The sequence below is a fragment of the Lathyrus oleraceus genome, chromosome 6, assembly GCF_024323335.1.
Source record: "Lathyrus oleraceus cultivar Zhongwan6 chromosome 6, CAAS_Psat_ZW6_1.0, whole genome shotgun sequence".
Classification (NCBI taxonomy): domain Eukaryota; kingdom Viridiplantae; phylum Streptophyta; class Magnoliopsida; order Fabales; family Fabaceae; genus Lathyrus; species Lathyrus oleraceus.
In genome coordinates, this window is record NC_066584.1 from 100,183,724 (window position 1) to 100,209,942 (window position 26,219).

The following is a 26,219-nucleotide window of genomic DNA, read 5'->3' on the forward strand; positions in this document are numbered from 1 at the left end:
ACCTTATCCTTAGTGAGTTGATTGTAAGTCTTCCATACTTATTATAGGGTTAACCCCTCACTAGTATGTTGAAGCCGTCCTCGCATGGTGGATTGTTGATTCGGGTTGAGTTTTCTCCCATTGGTAATGAAAAGCCTTAGTGCTTGTGTTTTAAAATTGAACTCACTAATTTTTGGAAATCTTTTAGCCGAACTACGGCGTTTTGATCCTTACCTTTGATGGAAGGTACGTAGGCAACGGGTTCATCCGTTCGAACACAAAAATAACTAACTTGTACATTCTTTTCTCATCATCCCATTCATGTTTGCACAATATGTCAAAACAAATAAACATTTTTTATACAACAAGTGTGAAAACGGCTCCCTAGGAGTACCTAGGACGTGATGGGTGCCTAACACCTTCCCATTGCGTAATTTACCCCTTACCCAGATTCTCTGATCTTTTTCATTAGTTTTCTACGTGTAAAACTTCTTAGGTTTTTGTTCGCTTTTTAACCAGTCCTTAGGATAAATAAAAGTGCGGTGGCGACTCGATTCATTGTATACTTTGCTTATGGTTTAATCAATAAATCATATAGCGACGAATACACCGCTACAAAGGTCTTTCCTCATTTCTCAATACACCAATTTTTTGAATTATCACCTCTTCTTTCTCTCTTGTTCTCATTCTTTTACAAGTTATATTCACTAATCATTGCCTTAGTGTTGAGAGAGTGAACAACTTCATTTGAAAGGTGTGGTGTCTTTCTGTTATGCTCAATTTGTTTATTCAAGAGCGTATTTCTCTTGAGATATTGTAATACATTTGAAGATTGTAAGTTAAACCTGTAAAAAGTTTAGGTTAAGGTTATTGAGATGAACTTGTGTAAAATCTCAAGTTGTTTGGGTTAGGTTGTTGGGTTGATCCTGTGAAAAAGCTCAACTTATTCAAGGTTGTTGCGTTAATCTTATATAAAATCTCAAGTTGGTTTTGGTAGAAATATCAAGAGGAAACTCTTGAGATCTGGAGTATGTCAAATGGTCTAAGTTCGAACTAGAATAATCTATGGTTTGATATTTCTTACCCTTTTTCTTTATATTCCTATCATTTATCTTTTCCGTTGCTTATTCTTTGTTAATTTTGACTTCTAATATAAGTTTTTTTTTAAATTAATATTTTTTGTAAAAATAATTTTAAAATTTGAATATCATAATTCACCCTCTCTTGTGTTGGGAGTCGTTAGTTAAATAATATTTATACCTTCAATTTTTTTCTAAAACAAGCGAATTAACTCTTCGTTTTTGTCCTTCATTAAGGATGTGCCCATTTTCGTGGTCTGGAAACTTTAAGGTCCTATTTGAACCTCTTTAATATCTTCAAAGGGGACTAGACTATCTTCCAAGTATTCTTCCCTTGGGTCTAGATCCACAAAATTAATGTTGTGGGAATTTGGCCTAGGTGGCGGGTTGTTAGTCATCATTACCCTCTTTATTACAAGGCTATCTTGATAGATTTTTTATGCTACCTTTTGGTCTCCCTTCATAACTCATACCCCATTTTTTTAAAGGGATATTTCATTGCTACGTGAAGCATGGATAGGACCGCCTTCATGACATGGAAAGTTGTGCGTTTCATTATTACTTTATGCGATAAATAAGAACTTACCGCATGATATTTGAATTTGATAGTTTTAACATTATCACCCACTTCAAAAGTGGTTTTGATAGAGGTTTAATCTCGAACTTGTACATGTTTTATTGAGAAACCTACTAAGGAACCTTTATAAGGATGCAAATGCTCGAGATCTAACTACAGTTGTTCAAAAGTGTCCTAGTATAGGACGTCTGCGGAACTTTCGAGGTCTATGAGGACACATTTTACGTCTTAGATGAACATATGCACACTAAATACCATGAGGTAATCCTCGAGGGGTTGTCAGTCATTTACGCCCTCTTTATTCCAAGGACATCTTGATAGAATTTTCTTGCTACCTCTTGGTCTCCCTTCATGACTCCTACCTGCCTGTAGTCTAAGGAATATTGCATGGTTAGGTAGAACATGAATAAGACCGCCTCCAAGACATTGAATTTAGGGCGTATGATGGTTATGTTGTACGGGGAAGGAGAATTTAGCACGTGATATCTCATTTTGATAGTCTTATAATTCTCGCCCATTCCAAAAGTGGTTATGACTTATGATGGAGATGTAACCTCATACTTTTACATGTTTGCTTGAGAAACCTATTAGGGAACTTTTAAAATTTTGAAAATGCTTAAGATCTAGATGCAATCATTTAAATGTTTCCTAGTAAAGTACATTGAAAGAACAATTGTGGTATATGAGGAATCTCTTAACATCTTGATTAAATATTCACACATTAATAATCATGGGGTAATCCTCGTAGGTTGGATTCTAGCGATGCCTTTGTGCAAGAAAGTGACATCAGAAGTAGAAAATGAATTAGGCTTTAAGGGTGAATAAATTGTTGGTGTAAGCCCTAGAGGCCAATACTTTTGGTACTTGTATCGAATTATTTAAAGGCATTTTCTTTATTATGGTTGATTAATAAAGTCCCTGGAATAGATAGTCCGTTTAATGTATTAAGTGTGACTTAATCATGAGAACACATTAAACATAAGGGCACTGTTCTTAAAGTATCCGTAGTCGAGATTTAATGTGAAGTGGGATAACATTAAAGCATTAAGACTATTATGCTTGTAGACTGATGATCACATCTCATGGATCATGGATAAAGAGTTATCAAGTCTTAAACATAGGTATGAATATTAGGAGTAATATTTATACCGGATTGACCCGCTATGAGAATACTATATAGAAAGTTATGCAAAGTGTCATAAGTTATTCTCATGGTGATAATAGTGTATACCACTCTTCGACCTGAAACCACTATGGATCCTAGATGTAGAGTCGAGTGCTTTATTGCTGATCCAACGTTGTCCGTAACTGGATAACCATAAAGACAGTTAATGGGTACTCCACGAAGCATGCTGAGGGACATGAGTGTCCTAGATGGAATTTGCCAATCCTGCATAACAGGATAAATGTCTATGGGCCCAATATTGAACTGGACAAGGGTGACACGGTCTATACCTTGTGTTCAATATAGACATAAGGGCAAAGGGGTAATTATACACATAATTATTATCACAGGAGGTTTTGTCAGATCACATGACATTTTCGTGACTTGGGTAGCAGTGATGTGTTGCTAGATACTACTCACTGTTTATTATGTTAAATGCGTGATTTAATATAATTGCCAATGCCGCGAAAACCTATAGGGTCACACACAAAGGACGGATTGATGAGAGATAGAATTATTAAGGAACATCGTAAGGTACGGTGTACTTAAGTAGAATACGAAATATGGTAAGGTACCAAGTACTTAAGTGATTTTGGCATATTATGAGATATAGGCCAAAATGCACTTAAGTGGGCTTTTTGGCTTGAAGCCCACACAAGTGGTTCTATAAATAGAGCTCTTGTGCAGAAGCTTTGTATGGGAATACAACACAACTGAAGAGTTGGAATTTCGTATCTCTCTCTCACTCAAAACCTTCATTCATAACAGCTAGCACTGCGATTGAAGGAATCCGTTCGTGTGGACTGAGTAGAGACGTTGTCATCGTTCAACGTTCGTGATCGCCCCGTGGATCTATATCAAAGGTTTTGATCATTATCAGAGATCTGCACCAAAGGTTTGAATCGCCACAAGAGGTAACGATTCTATCACTGATCATGCCCATTCGTAAGGATCACTAAATGGAGAAATTTTTAAATTCCGCTGCACCTTGGATGGCAATTCTCCTTCATAAATTGGCAAGGACTCTCGCATATACTCTAAGTATCCTTGACGTACATTGAAAAGGCTTGAAGTGGACACCTTTTCGTGTTTGCTGGCCTAAAAACTGATGGATTAATTTTCATGATATATCCTGGTAGCTGGTTAATTAGAATCTAAGAAGATTCATATACCAACTTAAGGCCGTTTACTTTAATATTTTGAATAGGATCTTATGTTTTAGTGAAGCAAATGCACCTATGATCGACATTTGTGTGTTGAAGGCGACAACATGCTCCAGAGGGTCGCTCTTTCCATCAAATGTCACCAGATGAGGAGACTTAAAATTATTTAGGGTAGGTGCTTCCCATATTCTGGCATAGAGAGGTTGAAGGTCACTAACATATATACCCTCTTGGAACACATCTTCAAGTTATCATTATTGTTGGAAGATTTGGATATAGTTTCTTATAGGTTTTGGTTATAGCGGTGTAGTTCAATCATAGAGATCTATATTCCACTAGGGCTTTTTGATCGCCATAATTTGATGAAACATGTGCAACCACCATTGTGAAACATGTGTCAACAAAACCTTTGAAAAGGTGTTGCCCATGAATGTTTTATCGGAGCTCTGTAATGGGCGTCAAATGTACTTTTTGTGTTGCTCCTTTTTGGATTGATTACATTATGCAAAACAACATGGTATGAACACACATTTACCATGATGTTCTAGATGGTGTGCCACATTTGGCCCCAACTGCTTTTGTGAAGAAAGACACATGTGGGAACAGATGTCCCAACATGTGGCCCTTGTATGTAGGACAAAGTTGCTACTGTTGTGGCGCGTAATTTCTATAGTATTGTGCAACAATATTTGTTACTATGTTTTAGAAATGTGTGACGTGATTTGTTTCACGACTTGGATTAATAAATTTAAATGAAGATTTAAATTTGAATTTGAATTAAAAAAAAGTCATATCTTTTAGTTGGAGACTTTTGTGGAGAAAATCAAATCCATCAATACCTACTATTATCCTAGATGAAATCAAATCAAATATCCAAGGGAGAAAAGCCCGGAATTGCATTTCTATTTAAGGAGACTCAAACCTCATGTTTGAGGAGTGCATATTTTGAAGACTCTTTATGTTAGGGTTTCTATTATTGAGTGTTTGTTTAATTATTGGTGTGCACCACTATAGCGCATGAGTTCATATATCTTAAAACTTTGTTCCAAGATACTAATTTTATAAGCTTGAGAACAAAGTATTTGTGTTAATTGTAGACCACGTTATTGCTTCATTCAAAGGACATAGTAGCTGGTTTGTTTAATTGAGTTGTATTCAACATTCATCATTGTGTTTATTAATGTCAATCACCTAAGATTAGTGTTTGAGAAAAAGTGATAAGGGGTTCTAATATTTAGGGGGAGTCCTAAATAGAAAGACACTAGGGTAGAAGTAAGAAAAGGGGCATTGAGCAATGAGCTTGTTTATCTAAGACACTTTGTACTAATTCTATAGAAGAGTGGATTTCCTTTCTTGGGTAGAGTGCCCCTCAAATGTAGGGGTGATTTACACTATTGTACTCTTTGTTTGTTTTCTGTTTCATCATCTTGTATAAGTTAATATGTAATAACTTGGTTGTGTAACTGTTTTTTACTTTCTCGTATACAATGTCCCAGATATTGTGTCTGACATATGTCCCTGAAATTTGTTATTTGTCATAAACCAATTGTGCACATTATCCCAGACATATGTTCCAACATTTGTCCTATTGCGAATAGAATTTCAATTAGCATGAGAGCATGCACCCTGTTCTATTTGGGTGTGTTCCAGGGTTCTTATTCTATTCAAGATGGATAATTTGAATGAAGGAGGAACAATTCATAGATCAAAGATTATTTATCCTCCAAATAATAAAGCCAAATGAGAGTTATGAAGATTGTGAAGACGAAGTAGAATGTAAATCTGAAGAAAATCTCAGGCATGCTAAGATCTTTAGTAAAGTCATGAGAAAAATTGACAAGTTGTTTGAGAATAATGTGCCTACCAATGTCAAGAACATTCAACATAAATAAAAAGATGGTGAACTACAAAATCTCATCTATTCTTACAAGTGTAAATGGATCAAGTGTCTTAAATGCAATTATTTTGGACATATTCAAGATGAATGCTCAACATTTCCAAGGAAACAAAGAAGAATCTCCAATGTCACTAATGATGAAGAAGGTGAATTTGATCAAGAAAACAATGTTGTGATCTTCAAAGATATGAAATAGGTTATACATATTGGTGAGCCGTCAAATTTAAAATGTATTACTCCTCTTCGGAAAGCAAATTGCAGAATGTCAGGTAACATCTCTCATCATCTTACCAGAGATGTTTACCAAAAATTAGATTGCATAATGTTAGGTAACATGTCTCAACATCCTGTTACACATGATTACCAATGAAATAATTTTTTCTACTCTATTCCCTTGTACTATTATAAGTTGTATGGTAGACAACAACACCATCAACATATGTTTCCTCAGTGGAATGAGAAGTCGTAAAGGCATCACCAACAAGTTTGGCATGACAAGCCTAATATTCTTATGCATATTGCTTATTCCTCTCACAAGGTATTCTCTTATGAAGATTTTTATTTTGAAAGTAGATGCAATAGACAATTGATGGGAGAAATAAACCATGTTACTTTTTGCGATAGCCATAAGAGAAAGAAGTTTGTTAAGATGAAGATGGTTGTTGACACTATAATGCAGAATATTGACGATCACGGTTCAAACACAATAGAAGACATGCTAGAAACTGAAACTAAGCCATGGTACATAAAGCTTGGGGGTTGTTGCATAGAAAGTTGTCATATGTGTATTGGTCTAAAAATTGAAGAAGAAAATATTTATGAAGTTTGCCAATTTGAGAAGAAAACCATGATGTCATACATGATATTCCAACATCTTACTTATGCTTCTGAATTACCACTAATGGACTTTATGAAACTCAAATAAGGAGTTGTCAATAAAGCGAATGTTGATGGTCAGGATGGAGGTCCTCCCAATATTGAATAACCAACAATGGTTCAAAAGAAGAAGCTAAAGACGAATAGTGACTATGACATAATTCTTCATATTGGAGTTCCTTCTCATATCTATTAAGTTTTGATCAATCAAAAACATGATATTATTTTTGGTGAAGTTGATATTGATGTTCCTCTAAGTCAGTTGAACCTTAGTCATAAGATGTACGTTGTAGATATTGCTTTGCACAACATTCCACATGTTGATAAGTCTGATCTAGCTGCTGGTGAAAATTTGATTGATGTCCCACTCATGTATGAACCTATGAGAAATCATCATCTCATTCAAAATTGTTTTGGTGAGGAGGACCAAGAAACCAATCTGGGAGATCAAGATATTGGTAAAGATGTGCCATGCACGCATCATATCCGACACATTGACAAAGTCTCAAATTCATAAGGAGAATTAAGAAGATGGGCATTGGGCAAGGGTCTTGTTCATATAAGATACTTTGTATTAATTCTATAGAAGAGTGAATTTCCTTTCTTGAGTAAAGTGTCTCCTAGATGTAGGTGTGGTTTACAATGAATTGAGTTAACAATTATTGTGTTCTTTATTGTTTTTCTGCTTCATCGTCTTGTATAAGTTAATCTGTCATAACTTGGTTGTGTAACTGATTTTTACTTTCTGGTAAACAATGTCACATACATCGTGTCTGACATCTATCCCCATAATGTGTTATCTATCACAAACTAGTTGTACACGTTGTCCAAGACACCCAATCCAACATATGTCCTCGTGATAACAAAATTTCATGTTGTGAGTACAATAATATAGACCTTGATTGAAATAAGCCAAAGAAAAAATAGTATATGTGTGACTTGTAAGGAATGTGATGGATTAACCTGACACCTGAGATATGTATATATAGTCATCTGTAACCTATAGGAGCATGTTGAGTCTTGGGACCATTTCCCCTTCCTTGACTCATACGACCTCGTCGCTCCATTAGGAAGTATGATGGATGACTCATCTCCAAGTTGTATGCACAAGTGGTGATTATGTCCATGTTCAATACAAGTGTTCAACCTCAATGGGCTTTATTTAAGTTCCTCTTGTGCATCTCATGTGCAAAAACGAACTAGTTGAGGTTGTTTGATACTATGTGGACTTGAGCCACATTACTCATGACAACCCACATTTTTCTAAGCACAATGTCTATTTGGTTGAAGGGGTTAAGGCTATCCACAAAAATTTAAAAATACACTTCCTATAATTTTTATTATAGTAAAAAAAAATATTGTTTAAATTTATTGAATAATCAATGTATCTATACTAAATATAAATTGTATTCGTTATCTATCCAATAAATTTAAAAAGTAAATTAACAAAAAAAAATTAAATTTAAAAAATATATTTTTTGTAAAGGAACTGTTAGTAATATTTTAAAGTGTAAAAATGAAAAAGTTGAAAATGTCTCTAGAGTTTCCTGGATTTTTTTTAAAATAACCTAGTTTTTCAATTAAAATTCTAAAATAACCATTATTTGAAAATACTTACCAAAATAATCACTTTTCCAAAAACATCTAACATAGGCGTTAGGTGCATTGGCGCATCCAATGAAAATGTTATTCATTGGCGCCACATGCACTGGCGCATACATGGCTATGGTGCCACTAGGAGTGGCACATGCATGTGTATGCGCCACATGCAATGGCGCATGCATAGTCCACTCTATGTGTGCGCCAATGCATGTAGGTATTGTTCCACCACTCCATCTATAAATACACAACATCACCGTCCCATAATTTTTCACACGTATTCTTACTATCCTATTCCACTCTCCTTCCATTTTTCTTTAAAATGTCTTCATATTCATACTTGTTTCCTTATATTCACAAGAGAAATGTCTATTTAATTTTTTCAGCAGTGCAACCTCCGATGAAGATCCAACTTTGGAATGTAGATACGTTCAAACATCTTAACATGACCTTGATCCGTTGGTTAGATGGAGAAATTGCAGATGGTGAAAGGATCAGAAGAATTCAATGGCTTGATACGAAGTTTAACCAAAATGGAGAAGTTCATTTCTGGGTCAATGTTAAAACTGACAGAGACGTTCACATGATGATGTATACTTCTCATAAAATTGTTTTGATGGTTGTAATCACATAGTTATGTTGTTTATGTATTGTATTTGTTTATGATGTTATTTTATTTATTGTAGTTGCTTGTGTTGTTGTTTAATTATTATATTTGTTCTACTTATCATATGAAATTGATGTTGTTTTAATATAAAGCAAAAGAGTTATAATTAAAATTATGTTGTTGTGCTTGGTCCAACACTGGGACAGTTTGTACGATTATGACCAGGCTGGCGACATAAACTACATAATCTAACCATTTTGTTCACCGTATCCATTTTGGTTCAAATACGGGTGTTGTTTGGGCGACCCTTTTTTTATTTGCATTATTTCATTGTACCAGAGAATGTCCATTTGATATGCAGGTCAGAAATCCTCATTTGCTACCATCGAAAAGCTAATTTTGTAAACATTACAAAGGTTTATGAATTTGTAAACGGCGGATAGTAAGTTGGAAGGATCTTGTTGAACCTTTGAACATGTCGCTATGACATGGGAGCAGGGCATACAAAAGGCTTGGAAGTTCCGCAGTCGCACCAACCTCTATCTAGTTCCACCCGATAGTGTCCCCTCGACATGCCTTCATTGTGATCCATTGGCTCAACAACACTGTACCAACCTTTAGTACAGTCAAACACCGTGACCACATGTGTGTTAGCTTTTCCAACTTCCTCTTTAATGAATTTCATTGAAGCAACACTGAACAACTTCCCAGATTGTAACACTGAGCTCCATTTGGAATGTCTGATCTCAAACACCGCCCCTAGCCTAAAATATGTTGCTTGCACTAAAGCGGTTATCAGTAGGTTTCAAATGCCTTTGAAGACATAGTTCATTGATTCCACAAGATTTATTTTCATGTGGACCCATCGTTGACTGTTGTCGTATGCCCTAGTCCACTTCTCAAATGGAATATTATCGATCCACCTTACTACATCTGCATTTTACAATCTGATGTCTTCGTTGTAGTGTTTGAAAGAAGGTTCTGTTAATGCATACCCTGTGTTGACAACCTTCTTCCACAATGTTTTGTCTTTGATCTCCCACATGAAATTTTGAACGTTATGTCTAATGCAGTAGACATGCGTTGAAGGAGAATCCTGCCAGCCATTGTCAATGTTTTTATAGGCACTCACAATTGATGGATATCTGTCTAAGATCAAACATAAGTTAGACTAAGGAGCAACATGCAATCAGAGATTTTTTAGGAAAAAACTCCATCCCCCAGTAGTCTCCCCTTCAAATAGTGCAAAAGCGATTGGAAAAATGTTGTTGTTGTCATCTTGTGCCACTACCATTAGTAACGTTCCTTTATATTTCTCGTACAAGCATGTACTATCAATTTGTATAATAGGTTTACAGAAAGAAAAACCTTTGATGCATGGTTGATACGCCTAGAAGAGTCGGGTGGAATATGCCAATTGCCAAACACTTTTCCAACTTCCTTAGTCCTAGTTATCCATGTCTTCCTGTATGATGGGGTATAGTTGTATTGTGTAACAATATACGAGATTATTGTACTCACCTTTAACGACGGGTTATCGCTAATGACATACAAAATTTCATCGCATATTAACTAAGAGCTGAGTTTGGTATGGTCCTACATTGGGTTCGTGATTAAGCATGTGTGAACTGGATCCATGTAACCTATCTTCCAAGAATCACTCCACTTCTGGTAAGATACTGACAACTGAAACAGACATAGCTCATTTTAATAATAAATCTTATACCTCGTAGCATTAGTTCGATCAGCCCTATAATCAGCTGATAATTTCATGTGATACTTTTTAATGGCTCTGACACGGTCTTCTTTTGTGCAAAAATTGTCTCCTTCTTTCAATGATCCTTGAATTTGCATATAAGGATTGTAAAATATATTTGACGAAGGTTCGTCTGCATCCAAATTCAAGCTTATCATGTGTTGAGGTGGACAATATACATGGCTAGCTGGTAATGGATCTTGTTGGTGGTCGATAGTTTCATCGTTCACCATTTCATCAACCAATAACTCGTCTTCTTCTTCTTCCTCGTCAATAACATCGACTTCAACTTGTTCGTCGTCATCAGTTTCATAAAACACTTGTGACGAATCAACGAGCTGAGACAATTGATTTTGTTGTGTTAAAAAATATAACTCAATATCATTGAACTTAGATTGTTCATGACTGAGAAACATATGGTGAACATTATCATCATCTCGAATCTTAAACTCATAAAACTTAAGTTGGTTGTCTGCAAAAAATACCGGATTTTTGTAGATGATTTGTCCCACCTGACTACACTGCAATTTCTTTTCTATTCTTTATTTTAAATGTGAAAAATTTAATTGTCTATTGCAAACACACTGTAGTAGTCAATCACAATCTTTTAGACCACATTGGACTAGACAATGTATTACTACTAAACAACTCTACTTTTGATTTAAAAAAATTATCCAATTACATATCCTCTAATCAGGTCAAATTCTTATACAGTTTATCTAGAGGCCGTATCTGGGTCTTGACCATCAGATTAACCATGATGATGATGCAGTTTGGACAGGAAAAACATCAATCATCCGGTTCACTATTGTGGAGATGCACCAGAGTGACCGTGTGAAATTTCAGTTCGGTATGCAACAACAAATTCCAGAACCTCCGACGTGTTTGGGAGATTGACATCAACAAAGAGTCGATGGCCAATGGGATTATTCCGATAGGAGAGACTTCACAAAAGAGATGTGTCGTCATTGGAGGAATCGACGACAACGCATCTTAAACGAACCAATCATACATGGTGCTAGAACAACTCAACATTATATGGCATGGTTTAGGTCGGTTACAACGCCATAGTTTGTGTCTGAGCCAAGGTATTTGATTGGTCCATGCCAACGAGCTTCGTCATCATACGCGCAACAACAAACTCCCGCCCAAGAACAATGTCAATCCGCCCAAACCCAACGATCAGCCTCACACCATCACCCTACCATATACACCCAACCACCCTACCATATACACCCAACCTCACAACCAATTCATGCCACACACCCAAACTCAAAACCAAGAACCAAACCCTAACCACCACCAAATAATACACAGTTATTGGGGAGAAACGATGACAAATTTATCAAATACCGTTGGACCTTCCACCGGACTTTCACACTAGTCACCATTGCATCATGTCAGCACTCAAAGACCACAAACACCTCAGAAAAATCGTGGGAGATCTCGAAGACAAGCTAACGCACCAGGATGTGGAACAGATGGGCGTTTCAATCGGACGAACCATTGATTTTCTTGTCAATTGTTGTGTATTTTAACTTTATATCACAATATTAATAATTATTTTCATTTATCTATTTATTTTATTTATTTATAAGTATAACATATAAAAAAAATTCAAAAAATAAAATATAAAGCATGCGACACATGCAATAGCGCACACACTTGATATAATTAAGTATGCGCCAATTGCATTGACTTTACTAGCATGCATGCGCCAACACCATTAACGCTTATGTTAAAATATAAATTGGATGTGTCAGTCCAACTGAGCATACTTCAGAGGAGTGCATGAAACATAATTATATTTATAAATAACTTGAAATAATGAATATTTTAGAAATTAAATTAAAAAACTTGATTATTTAAAAAAAAAAAAGTCCGTTTTCTATCCTCCTAGAGGAAACACTTACATAGGGGTGTTCGCGGTGCGGTTTGGGCGGTTTTTATGATAAAAATCACCCGAACCGCAAGAGGAAAAAGCATGCGGTTCGGTTTGGTTCGGTTGACTTTTAGAAATAAAACCAAACCAAACCAAACCAAATCAATGCGGTTTGGATTGGGTCGGTTGGTTCGGTTTTTTATAATATTTTTATTGAGCCATATATACTCATATAAATAACAACATAACTTTGTGTTTAGTCATTCATACATTACTAAATAACATCAAAATTCATCATATTTAGACAAAAACGTTTCATTCAATATACAAAAAATCAGATTAGACAAAAGTGGAATAAAAGACGAATATAAATAGTAGCATAAAATAATATCAAAGACATTATAATAAAACATAAAGAAAACATATGAGATGAGAGATTAGAGAAGATGAAAAAAATAACATAAGAAATGCGAGATTGAGAAGAAAAGTGAAATAAAAATGTAATTGGAAGAGAAAATAGTAACATAAAAGATAAAAAAGAAAGAACATAATAGATGACTTATTAGAGTAGAATAGGCGAGACCTACATGGAAAAGAAGATGAGAAGAATGTGTGATACTACTATGAGAGATTTAAGAAGGTTGAAATTGAAACCCTAAGTATGATTAAGAGAAAATCGTTTGTAATTGTAAGGTTAAGGCATACTAGGTTTGAGGTTTGGGTTGGAGGTGGGATAAGTGAACTTTGAGTTGTAACATAATGCGGGTTGGTTTGGTTTAGTTCGGTTTGCAAAATACAAACCGCAAACCAAACCAAACCGTGCGGTTTTATTAAAAAATGACCCAAACGAATCCGAACCAAATGCGGTTTTTTGCGGTTTCGGTTTGGTTTGGTTTGTTTTACGGTTTTCTATTGGGTTGATTTGGTTTTGAACAACCCTACACTTACATAACTATTCATAATTTATCCCCCCAAAAAAAGACGTCATGCTGACACCACAACGGACGGTGTTATAATGACAACGCTTATAAATACGAAGCTCTATCTCTTTTGTACGAACCTAGACTGCATTCCCATTCATATCACTTTTCTAACCATCACCCTACAAACTCGGTGAACAACATCTTCAAATCAATGGCCACTATGTATGAAAAACTCTTCATTTCTTTATTATTTTCTCTTACTTTTTTATTCAACTCTGAATAATACATTTCCTTATCTCTAATGTTTTTTTTTTTCTTCTTCTTCTTCTATCTTTGTTACTGGCAATGAATCAATCAGAGGCGCGCAACCAATTCGTCCTCCTCCGTTATCTTCAACCTCCGAACAACCACCACTTTTTGATGGAACCGCCAGGTTCCTTCTCCTTCTCCTTCTCCTAATTTCACCTTATTTTCCCTGCTTTTATTCGCATGCACACGATTTAATTTATTATTTTTTTAGATTGTACACCAGTTATACTTGTCCATTTGCACAACGTGTATGGATCGCTAGGAACTATAAGGTTCTTTCAATATTCCCATGCCCTAATCCATTTCAATTTTATATATTTGTTTATTTGAGCTCTACTGTTTCTTTTGATTTGTTTATTGTGTTTTGTTGAAATTGAACTATAGGGGCTACAAGATAAGATCCAATTAGTTCCTTTTGATCTTCAAAATAGACCTGCCTGGTATAAGGAAAAAGTTTATCCTGAAAATAAGGTTTGTTTTTTCTGTTATTATAACTTCGTTATTATATTGCCTGAGTCGTGTCAAGTTTTTAGAGGTCCTATTGTAACAGCGGTCACACTTGATTTGATATTAATAGGTGCCATCTCTGGAGCATAATGGCAAGGTATTGGGAGAAAGTCTTGATTTGATCAAATATATTGATGCTAACTTTGAAGGAACACCTCTCTTTCCCAATGTGAGTCATCATGGTTTCTCATTTCTTTTGAGCATATGTTCAGATTATGTTATCTGAGGTTACTAGCACTGTGAGACTTTTTGTGAAGTTTTTGATTTATAGTAGTTTGACTCGATTTTACCGATAGTTATGAAATTACTTATGGTTAAATCCAATTTCTATTGTGATCATTGTTATTGTGAGGTCAATTAAGGCTGATGAGATTGTGATCGCGTTCCGGCAGTAGAAACATTGAAACTAATTTTAGTGTAAATTTTTGTAGGATCCTGCCAAGAAAGAGTTCGGGGAAGAGTTGTTATCTCAGGTTGATGAGTTCACAAGAGATTTTTACAATGCATTAAGAGGGGATACTGTGCAGCGATCCCGTAAGATGTTTATAAATGGAGGAAAATATTGTGTTTTTCATATATAAACTAGACTTTTAAATTGGTTATTATGAATCAGATCCTTCTTTTGAATTCTTGGAGAATGCTCTTGGTAAATTTGATGATGGACCATTCTTGCTTGGTCAATTCAGTTTGGTGAGTTTAAATCAAATCAATGATCTCGGAAATTTTAACTTTTCCTTCCTATAATTTATGAATGTGTCTGTTGATCAGGTGGATATTGCCTACATTCCTTTTGTTGAAAGATTCCATGTTGTCCTTGTTGACTTGTTCGAGCACGACGCCACAGAAGGAAAACCTAAAGTTGCAAAATGGATTGAGGTAGACTAGAATAAAGAACCACTTGTGTAGAATTTCTTAACTTCACTATGAGAATTGTACTGTACTACTTTGCTTTCATACTATGTTTCTGTTGTAGGAGTTGAACAAGATTGATGCTTATACACAGACAAGAGAGGATCCTCAGGAAATTGTGGATCTTGTCAAGAAACGTTTTATGGTATTGAATTCGTTATGAATCTCTCTCACTATTGATTTTGAAAATTTGTAATTGGATTCTGAGTTCTCTCTTTCCTACTTGGTTGAAACTTGTGCATTTTTACTTGCAGCCTCAGAAGTGATAGATGAATTGAAGCAGACTTCCTTTGAGATATTTAAATAAAGTATTGTTTGTATCATGGGATGCATCTTTTAGTCGATTGATATTGGTTTGTTTAACTATAGTATTGATGTCATAGTTATGTTTCATTTCCAGATTGCTTGTTTGGTGTTTGATGTAATGGTGTTTATATATGTATCAGCTTGTGATCACTTATCAGATGGTAAACACAAACAGCCATTTCAAATAAAATAAATGCCCTCTTCAATATTTTTGTAATTTTATATTTATTTTAAAATATTTATAGTTTATATTATATACAACTATTAATTATTTTTTATCATAAATATATTAGAAAAGATGAGATACACGCTAAGGATAAAATAATTTTATATTAATATCTAATGACTCACTTGTATTCCATCAAATTACTAAGGTTATGCTTGGATACGGTAAAATGAACAGATTGAAAAAGAGCAAAGCGGAATAGAATGGAGCGGAGCGGAATGAAATAAAGATACCATTCCATTGTTTGGGTATTTCACGACGGAAGAGAGCAATTTTATCATTCTGCCCAAATTGGAGGATACAAAAAGTGATGGAAAGTGATGGAATGCATTCCATCCGATTCCGCTTCATTCCATCCATTTTTAATTAATCCAAACAACGGAATTTAAGTTTATTTTATTCCATCCCATTTCATTCTATTCCATCAGGGTATGTTTGAATTGATGGTATGAGATATAATGAAATGGAGTGGAGTGGTTACTAATGAGATTCTATTGTTTGGTTCTGCAAATAATGAATGGAATGGAATGGAACATGATGGAATCCATTCCATCCAAATCTCTATTTTTTGTTCCATCCAATTTGGGGTGTATGTGATGGAATGAGACATTTTTAATAAAGTAACCAAACAATGGAGTGAGATCTATATTCCGTTCTGCTCCTCTCCTTTTCGCTCCGTCATGTTCCATTCCGCTCCGCTCCGTTATGTTCCATCAATCCAAACATAGCCTAGGATATTTTAAAACTATTTGAATGACATAATAAATAGATGATTTTTTTATTAAATGATAATATTTTATTTATTGGATCTCAACCCGGAAATTTTGACCCATATAACCCAATTTTTCAAAAAAAATCCACAAATAATCAACTTTTCAGATTATTTTTCAAAGTACCCCACTTTGAAGAGGTGTCGGCAAATGAATTGGCGTATGCTCTTTAACTTAGAGAGGTGACGCCAATTGGATTGACTAGTGCACCTAGTGTTGTCAATCCAATTGGCGTTTGTGTGTTAAGTTATAAAGGAGACGTCAATTGGTTTGACACCTATGTGTGTTTCGTAATTTTTTTTGAAAAACGATGTACGTTTTAGATAAAAGTTAAAATCGGACCAATTGATATTAATATTAATATGCGTTTACATACGTTAACCAAAAAGACTAATGTCGTTGACCGGGATGACCTAACCGACCTCCAGTCCCACATCCCCTAGCTATCCGAACGCGTGACACTAACTCATGATGATTCACCCCAGGCGTTTGAGTATCTAAGGACCCGGGAACATCACCACCACCCGCAGGAGATTGCCTAAGATATTCAGACAAATCGGCGTAGTCTTGTGTATGCAATGAAGCGCTACCGCCATAGCTGAATTCGTGATCCATACCAGAGTAGTTGGGCTGTGTTTGAGTTATTGGAGGGCGACCTGGACGATTGAAGGGCGACATTGGTGTCAATGATGCATCGAGGAAAGGTTGAAATGATTGTTGTGGTGTTTGATAGCCATATGATTGTTGCATGTTTTGGTTTTGTGATGTTTGGGCTTCTTGGCTATAGTAGGAGGATGGACGGTTGGTGTTAAATGATCGTTGAGTGTTTTGGCTAAGGCGGCTATGGTAGGGTGATGTGTTAAGTGCATAACGATGTTGGGTGTCTTGATGATGATCTACTTTTTGGTGGTGGTACGGGGTATGCTCTTGGTATTATGGTAGGGTGTTTGGCATGTTAGAGCCGTAGGCTTGTGTGTTTGTGGATCAGAAATTTTGACGGATATGGGGTTGTCGGTCTGAAAATATTGTTGGGGGTTAGATGTTGAACCTTCTTGTGTGTAAGTTACCTGGCGTGGGTCGTATAGGTACATATCCTCGACGAGGAACTCAAATCCAACTGATTTGTACCAAGCCATATAATTACGAGTTGGTTTTTCTTCGGTTGGCATCACAATGTCAGTTAAGACATGGTCTTGTCGGTGCTTCCATTTTCGATACTCAGATCTAACAAAGCTTTTTCAAGGGTTAAAGTTCCATTAGTCGTTAACTTTTCGTATATGTCATTCTCCGAGGTTTGTCGGAGAATCTAGGATGTGTTGAAGCATACCGAACTGCAATTTAACACGACCACTATGGTGCAACTACACAGTGGTGAATCTTATGATCGGTGTGCATGCAGTCCAAACGGTTGCTCTTGTTCGTTGATTTCATGGTCATGATCCAAGTTTAGATATGGACGCCAAATGAACTGAAATGTGAACATATATTAGATTATAAATTTGTTAGAAGAAATTAACAAATTATTACGAATTAATTAGGTTAATGGCAATACATATGTTGGTCGAAGGTGATCCAAGAGATTACGATACCGAGCAATACAGCGTCTAGGACATCTGTTGTAACTCACACCACGTACTGACCATCTGCACCATAAAAATAAATATATTATTTAGAGATAATAATCGGTAAAGTAAGTAAATATAGTTCATTATTAAGAACTTAGTTTTGTCCGTACGGGAATGTGAACGGGTTATGGTTGACGGGCGCTAGGGACGGTAGTCTGGACCAACCTCATACTTGGAGCAAAACAACACATCCAGAAAATGTAGATGTGTCTTTGTGTGCATTTTTACACAAAGAGCTATAAAGATAAGCCAAATAAGCGGACCCCCAACTGTAACTTCTTATTCTATCTACATGTCTTAGTAAATGTAAATACATAACATGCATACTAGAACCACTACCTTCGGGAAATAAAAAATAAACCAATTAAAAGCATAATATAACACCTAATTTTTATTATTCGAGCGTCTTTGGTAGAATTTTCATCTAACTGTAAGCTATTGTAATATGCCTTAAGGCATGAAAGGAGTATACCTTGACCTCTCGAGTTATCAACTAAGTCAACATCCAAGAGGTCCATGCAAATTGAATTCGCATAGTTGGTTTTACCATTTACCACCTTACCCTCGATAGACAATCCCAATAACATGTAGACATCTTCTAACGTCAAGGTACATTCACTGGTTGGAAACCAGAATGTGTGTGTCTCGGGATGCCATCTTTCACATAATGTAAGAATAAATTTAGTATCAACCGATCAAGACATTATTTTGCTTACATGTCCAAAATCGGCGAGTTCGACATAAGGTTGACTCATTGCGTCCCTGTGAACAAATTCGTGGACACGAGTTCGAAACCTAGAAACATCCTAAAAAATAAACAACAAAATAAGTTACTTGCTCTCATGTCATTGCGGCATGCGCACATACTCGTCCGGACGCTTACAGCCATTTATCCGATGTTTACAAGACCATTACCGTCATGAATATGTATAACGAAAGCTTCTCAGTTCTAGCAATGGAGGAATACTAACCTCCATATGAAGGGGAAATAGTTTGGCACAACGATGAGATGCGAAGAAAGAAAAAAGGACGACCAAACAGCACGCGTATTAGAACAGAAATGGATACGGCTGATAAAATGATAAGATTATGTAGTATATGTCGTCAACCTGGACACAATAAGAAAAAATATCTCAATCTAGGAGCAACCTCTGCATCATAATTTAGTACCTCCTTTCAATTTTTGTAACCTTTGATTTTGATATATTAATAACTTTTTGTTACAATAAGGTTAACAACAAACATCACTCCAACTTAAGCACACTTAAAACCGAACAAGTCTAAATAAACAACACAAACAACAAATATCAAAACAGATAAAAATACTTAACCACAACATTTAAAAACAACATTTCTAACTGATTACAACAATCAAACAGATGTCATCTGGTCCAAACATCACTTCCCTAGCATCCTTATCATTTTTTACTCGCACCTAACCACGTACGTCATCGAGTCTCTCAGTACTTCTAATTTTTTTTCCTTCTGGTATGTTTCCATCTAACCAACGAAACATCTCCCTCTTTAGTTGATCAAAACGACAGATGTTCCAAAACATCATCTCCATCAGAGGCTTGTCTCTCGAATAAATCACTTTTTCATAGTGGCGACGAAGACAAAATATGTTTGTAATATAATGAAGAGAGATGTGGAAAAATGAATCACACAACATCTCTATTTATACAAAAAAAATTACACACTACACTGAGACGCCAGACCAATTGGCGCCTCCTCTCATTTAGTACACATGGGTGCCAATTGGATTGGCAGCACCATGTGCTGTAGCCAATTTAATTGGCACCCCTCTTAAAAATTAAGGGTAGCCGCCAATTGATCTGACACCTACGTCTTAACATTTTTTTTGAAACTGAGATACTTTAGAAAATTATTTGAAAACGGGGTTATTTTAGATTATTTTTTTGAAAATATGGAGTATTTGAGTATAAAATTCCTCAACCCACATAAATTACTAGCTTAATTATTCAATTAACCATCAGAAATAAATAAATGTGAGTAAATAAAATTTATTTTATTATTAAAATCAATTCAACAAATTGTTTCTTAAAGAATAATAAAAAAAAATTGATTGTTTTATGAGAATGTGACATTTTTTTATGGAGTGAAGTTGTATGTGTTTGTAAAAAAAGAAAATAACACAAAAGCAAAGCATTAGTGTAATAATAAATTGTTTAAACTCCTAGTTTAAGGACTAGGGACCTGCCTGAAAAGATTCAACGAGAATATTCAACGAGAATGGTGGTTGGACTAAGGTTTCATCTAACAACAAATCTGAAATAAAATTGTAAACTGATTAAATAAAACAAAAACCATACAAAACCCAACATATTTAAATATGTAGTTTAAATTTATTAATTTTATTAAAAGTTCAATGATTTATTTATATGAAACAGATGATATATTGATGAACCAAGACTTTAAATGTAAATTGAATTTTGAAACTCACAAACATTAAGACAATAATTTGAGTTTCAATAGAGTTTTCAGAAACGAATCAAATCAAGTGTAGGTTACTTGTTATTTGAAACTATAAATATAACCTACCTTTTTTCACTTAGAACGTAACAAAACTAAAATATGGGTTCATCCAACACTATTTGTCTATTGTTGATATTCATAATTAATTTTATTTTGTTGATGCAAACAGGACTTTCAGATGATATTACCAGTCCACCTATTGGATCCCCTACACAGAGGCCATCATCATCATATCAAAAACATTTAACAATTTGTATTAGAAAATTATCTATACATTGTATAGATGAGATATTTGGTAATGCATTATTTGCTAATCACACAGTTAGTGATACATGTTGTGTTAGCCTTGAGAGGGATATGGGACAGAAATGTCATGAAGATATCATGAGATCTCTTTTGCCAACTCTAGGACTCACCAAGGCAGATAGAATTAGGATTTGGGAAAGGAGTAAAAATATTTGGAATGATTGTGTGGCTAGATTATTATTAGATATAATTTCTCCATCTGAAGCTCCAAATTATTTTTAAATGAATTCAATATTTATGAAATTATATATACTGTACCTATGAATGATAATTAATATACTCCAATTCATGCAATTCAGTATGTCAAAGCCCAACAATTTGATACACTATAAATATAATGCAAATATCATTTAATGAATTATATACAGTTTTTTTTTCATAGTGTAATGATCATAATTTTACTTATTAAAAATTAATACATGAATTATTGCTGATTTAAACAGGCATATCTGTAATTATCAACTAATCTGAATTAAAAAGATTTATCTAAGTTATTTCTAATACTGATAAAAATTTAAATGCCGTCTATAATATATTGAGAAACCTGTGTAACTATAGAAATGTGAAAAGGACAATTTTGGATATCATGTGGTTATAATGTATGATTTAAAATAATTTTATTTTTTTGATTTTATTCCTTTTAAATTCCTAGGAGTCATGGTGGGAAGTATCCCTAGAAGAATATCTTTGTGGAAGGAGATGATTAATAACATAAGGATTAAACTTTCAACATGGAAAGACAAGTTCCTTTCTTTAGGAGGAAGAGTTGTCTTGATAAACTCGATTCTGAATTCTATTCTCATTTACATGTTATCCTTCTATAAGGCCCCGGGTAAAGTGTTGAGAGAGATTCGTAGCATTTTTGGTAAATTCCTGTGGCGAGGTTTAGAGGATAAGAGAGCTATGTATTGGGTGAGTTGGGAGCAAGTTTGTAAATCGAAAGAAGAATGAGGGTTTTGGATTATCAACCTTGAAGTCTTCAATAAAGCTTTGCTCATGAAGTGGAAATAGAGGATTGTTAATGATAGGTATGTTATCTAGAGAGGCTTGACCAATCATAGATACAAAAAGCCATAAGTGGAGATGTTTATTAGTGACAAAAGTGTGATTAACCATGGTGATTCCATATGGTGGAGAGATCTTATTATGGTGGATTCCCTTGAGTTTGGTAATGTTAATTATTTTTCCGGAAACACTCTGTGCAGGGTCAAGGACAGTAAGAATACAACTTTCTGGTTTAGCGGGTGGGCATGCAACTAGATGCTGAAGGAGGCGTTCCCTGAGGTGTTTGTAGCGGTTGCAAATCAATCTTGTAGTGTAGTAGATGATGGAAAGTGGGAGCATGGTCATTGATCTTGGCACACGCAAGGCTTGGGGCTGTTTAACAATGAAGGAGTTAATTGGTTAGGGGATATTTTGCAGGATTGGCCAGCGGATAACATTTGGTTTAGGATGCTGCTGATTTTTTCAATTGGAGTCCGAAGAAGGATCACTTTTTTATGTTCATTATGCTTATGTTGATCTTATGTCTAGATTTTATGTTATTCCTTTATCAGTTGAGGTGTGAAATGCAGTTAATGCAATGTGGAAAATTCCGGCCCTGTCGAACGTCTTGATGTTTGTTGGTTGGCGTTGGATCCTAAATAGACTACCTACAAGAGATCAAATCGTGAAGAGGAAAATTTTGTTTGATAACAGAGATAAGTGTTGTGTTATTTGCTTTAAGGTTGATGAATCGAAATAACATGTTTTTGGTAATTGTGATTTGAGCAGGAGAATTTGGATAACTATTGTGAATTGGTTATGATCAGATTTTGTGATGTCAACGGAGGATTTATCATTGTTTCCTTTCAAGTTTCATTTGTTGAAGGTGGATGAGGAACGTGGATTGGCCAGTGTTATCTGGCTAGCGGCTATTTGGAATATTTGGATGGTGCGTAACAGGGTTTTGTTCAAAGGACGTGTTCCGAAGTTTGAGGAGTGTTGGTCGAGAGTAAATGTCTTATCTTGGGATTGGCTTAGTGTTACGAACAACTCCTTTTTTTCATTTAGTTTTTTTATTGGTGCTCCTCTCCATTGTCTTGTTTATTATCAACTGGTTGATTTGGTTGCTTGTAAAGGTTTCGAGTACCCTTTGTACCCGTTTTTTCGTTTTTTAAAAGAAATAATTTCTTATTAAAAAAATAAAAATAAATTGATTAATGTTTTTTTATTTATTTTTATATTTACTTCTTATCACTTACTTACTCAATACTAGTTATCTCTCATAACAATAAAAAAATATATTTATTTATTAATATATTAATTTATTTATATTTTAAATATTATTAATAATTAATAATATTTAAAAAGTTCATATACATTATCAATATAAATAGTTTATATAAACAATATTTATACTAAATACATACAGAAGTTAGATGATTGGATATATTTGAACTTTAAAAAAAAAAGAATTAAGTGAGGTATTAGGGTTATCCAACTCAATTATAAGGGAACAAAAACAAAACCAACCACGAGTCATAAACAGAGTGTAGCACCTCAAATTTGCCCTACCCTATTCATGCATTCAGTTCATTTTTTAGGTCATTAACATTACATATTGCATTGCATCACATCCACAAGAATTGGCATCAAGAGAATTCATCAGTGCAAGAGAGCAAGTTTTTCCTTGAGATGAAGGCCACATGATCATTCTAGAGAGCTTATATGAGCCAAGGTTCATTTTGAAGCAACTTTACCAAGTGGTAGAGGCCCAAACTCATTAGTGCACTTCTAGGGTCATCTTAGGCCCATACAAGTCAATTGTGCAGTCAACTGGGGGCTATGAGGTGGAGAAATGGTTTGAGACACTTCATTCATGTCCAAAAGAGGCCTATTCATCATGTCAAATATCTACCTTGAAGATTTTGAAGTCAAATCAAAAGTTTCCAAAAATGGAAAGTGACCTGTAATTTAAAGTTTCCAAAAATGGCAAGTTTTTGGACCACATTCAACTTGACTTTCCAACATCAAAGAAGCTTCAAATGAATTTTTGGTCAACATGAAAGTTGAAGATCTTTCTCTCCCATTTTCAAAAAGTCCAAGATCATGAGCATCTGATGAATGGTTGAGGAGTTATGAACAAATGATCACCAAGTGTACTTGGAACTTCAAAATGCCATAACTTTTGATCCAAAACTCCAAATTGAGCCACTCTTTTTGCAAATTGCTTGTCATGACCCATAGTTTCCAAATCAACCATTGCATTGCATGAAATTAACTCACATGATCATTTGTCCATGCATGAACATTTTGGAGGGAAAATGCCTAATTCAAATTCTATTGATCATACATGAAAAATACCATTGCCATTGTGATCTTTGGATGATTTTAAGTGACTTTGAACCATGCATGTGCATTGTTCACGTGTAAAATCTCCATGCACCACACATTTTGCATTTTTGGTCATACACCCCATATTTCATTAATTTTTCATTAGCCATGCTTAAACTTAATTTTCACATGATTAAGGAGGAGTATATAAGGCTAATCATAACAGAATTGGAACAGATTACACATTCTAGATCTCAAAATCAAGATTCCCTCCAAAAATTCTCTCACTCCAAATTTGAAAATTCTTCACATACCATATCAATTTTCTTGCATAATCATGTTCACAAGGCATCATTGAGTATGAATCAAGGCCTGGTTTGAAGAAATTGGACAAGAATTATGCATACACCAAGCTTGAACATGGAAATGGAACTTGAAGTTTGAGCTACATTCAAGGGTATTTAAGCATTAATTCATACATAAAGCTTCAAGTCATCAACATAGGAGTGAATCTGGAAGATTTGAGCACTTAAATCCACGAAATCATTGCACTGTTCTTCAAGAAGGTTAAAATTCGATCATCATAATTTGTTGTTTCATTGCCATGATCTTGTAGAACTTTTGATGCTGAGAATTCTGATATAAATATCTTTGAAATTGGCTAAGTATTGCATGAGATATGTTGAGTTGAAGTTTTATGGATCAATATGTTTCTGTTCGATTTGCATAATCTATGAAGCTTTAGCTGTTTTTGATATGAGATTCGTGTTCTACATAACGAGATCTTTCGATTCATATATAGTATGCATGATTCTGGAAAAATCATTGATGTTGCTCTACCGGACTCAACGAAGAAGACGGTGGAAACCACCGTGTTCCACCGTCCATGAACAGTGCCAATGGCTTCTGGTTCAGCGCTAGGGTTGCAATGTTTGAGCGCTTGCATTGTTCCAATCTTCTGTTCGATTCCTTGCTGCGCCATTTTATTTTTCACTTGTTCCCTGCCTTATGGCAAACACTGCGTTTAGTGTAGCGCACTTGCAACCTCTTGAATGCCTGTTCGATCCTTGCCTGTGATGTTTTGAATTGTTTATATTATTTTGTGAAGCGCCTGTGACCTAGAACACCAGGGTTCGATCCTTTGCATAACACATATTCCAATTATTTTTTTAGCGCTTCTTATGACCTAACATGCCTTGGTTCGATCCTTGCTGGAGGCATATTGATGATTTTCCATTTTTCAACTTTATTTCCATATGATTTTCAATACCATTTCATTATTTTCATCAAATTCAAAAAATCATAAAAAATAGCAAACTTATCCAAATTGAATGCAATTTTTTCTCACATGTTCATTTGAATGTCTATTATTTTGTCATGTGAATTTCCTGATTTTAGCATTTCTGGATTTTTGATTGAGCTTGAGTATTTGAACATGGTGCAAATGTGACATGTAGTGCTTATTGATTTGTGAAATGCTCATATTTGATCCAATTGCTTTAAAATTTGACATGCTCATTCATAACATGTTACATAATTTTTGAGCTTTTGTTTGGCATTTTTAGCATATTCCATCACTGTTTTAGGCACATGAACTTTAGGTGTGACAATTTGTGTCACACATTTGGATGATGCATTTGTTCATTTTCATACATATGCCATTTTATATCCTCTGGACCTAATTTTCTGCATGATGCTTGTGTTTGACATGTTGGTTTCACATAAAAAATTTCATGATCATTGGATTCATTTCTGTTTTAATGTGCATTTTCTCATTCGTATGACCAATTGTTGATCACTTGGCTTGCCTTTGCCTTAGCTTGATTAATTGTTGGCTTTGCCTTATGATTTAGCTTTGGTCCTTTTTAGGACATGTTCTTGCTTGATTAAATGTGCTTCATGTGGAATGTCAACTTCTGTTTTGACTATTTGTTTTGCCTTTGACCC

At 34.9% G+C, this 26,219-nt stretch overlaps 1 protein-coding gene across 2 annotated transcripts; it reads left to right on the forward strand.

Moving 5' to 3' along the window:
• Window positions 1-13,557: 13,557 nt before the first annotated feature.
• Window positions 13,558-15,742, forward strand: LOC127097906 (glutathione S-transferase L3). Of its 2 annotated transcripts, XM_051036393.1 has the most exons (10): window positions 13,558-13,725; window positions 13,862-13,936; window positions 14,024-14,084; window positions 14,197-14,283; window positions 14,390-14,488; window positions 14,751-14,853; window positions 14,933-15,009; window positions 15,088-15,195; window positions 15,293-15,373; window positions 15,483-15,742. In XM_051036393.1, the coding sequence occupies exons 1-10, from the start codon at window positions 13,715-13,717 to the stop codon at window positions 15,492-15,494; spliced, it is 714 nt and encodes a 237-aa protein (XP_050892350.1). In that variant the 5' UTR covers window positions 13,558-13,714; the 3' UTR covers window positions 15,495-15,742. The 2 variants fall into 2 exon arrangements, with proteins under 2 accessions (XP_050892350.1, XP_050892349.1); XM_051036392.1 differs by having other exon boundaries at window positions 13,862-14,084.
• The last annotated feature ends 10,477 nt before the right edge of the window (window positions 15,743-26,219 follow it).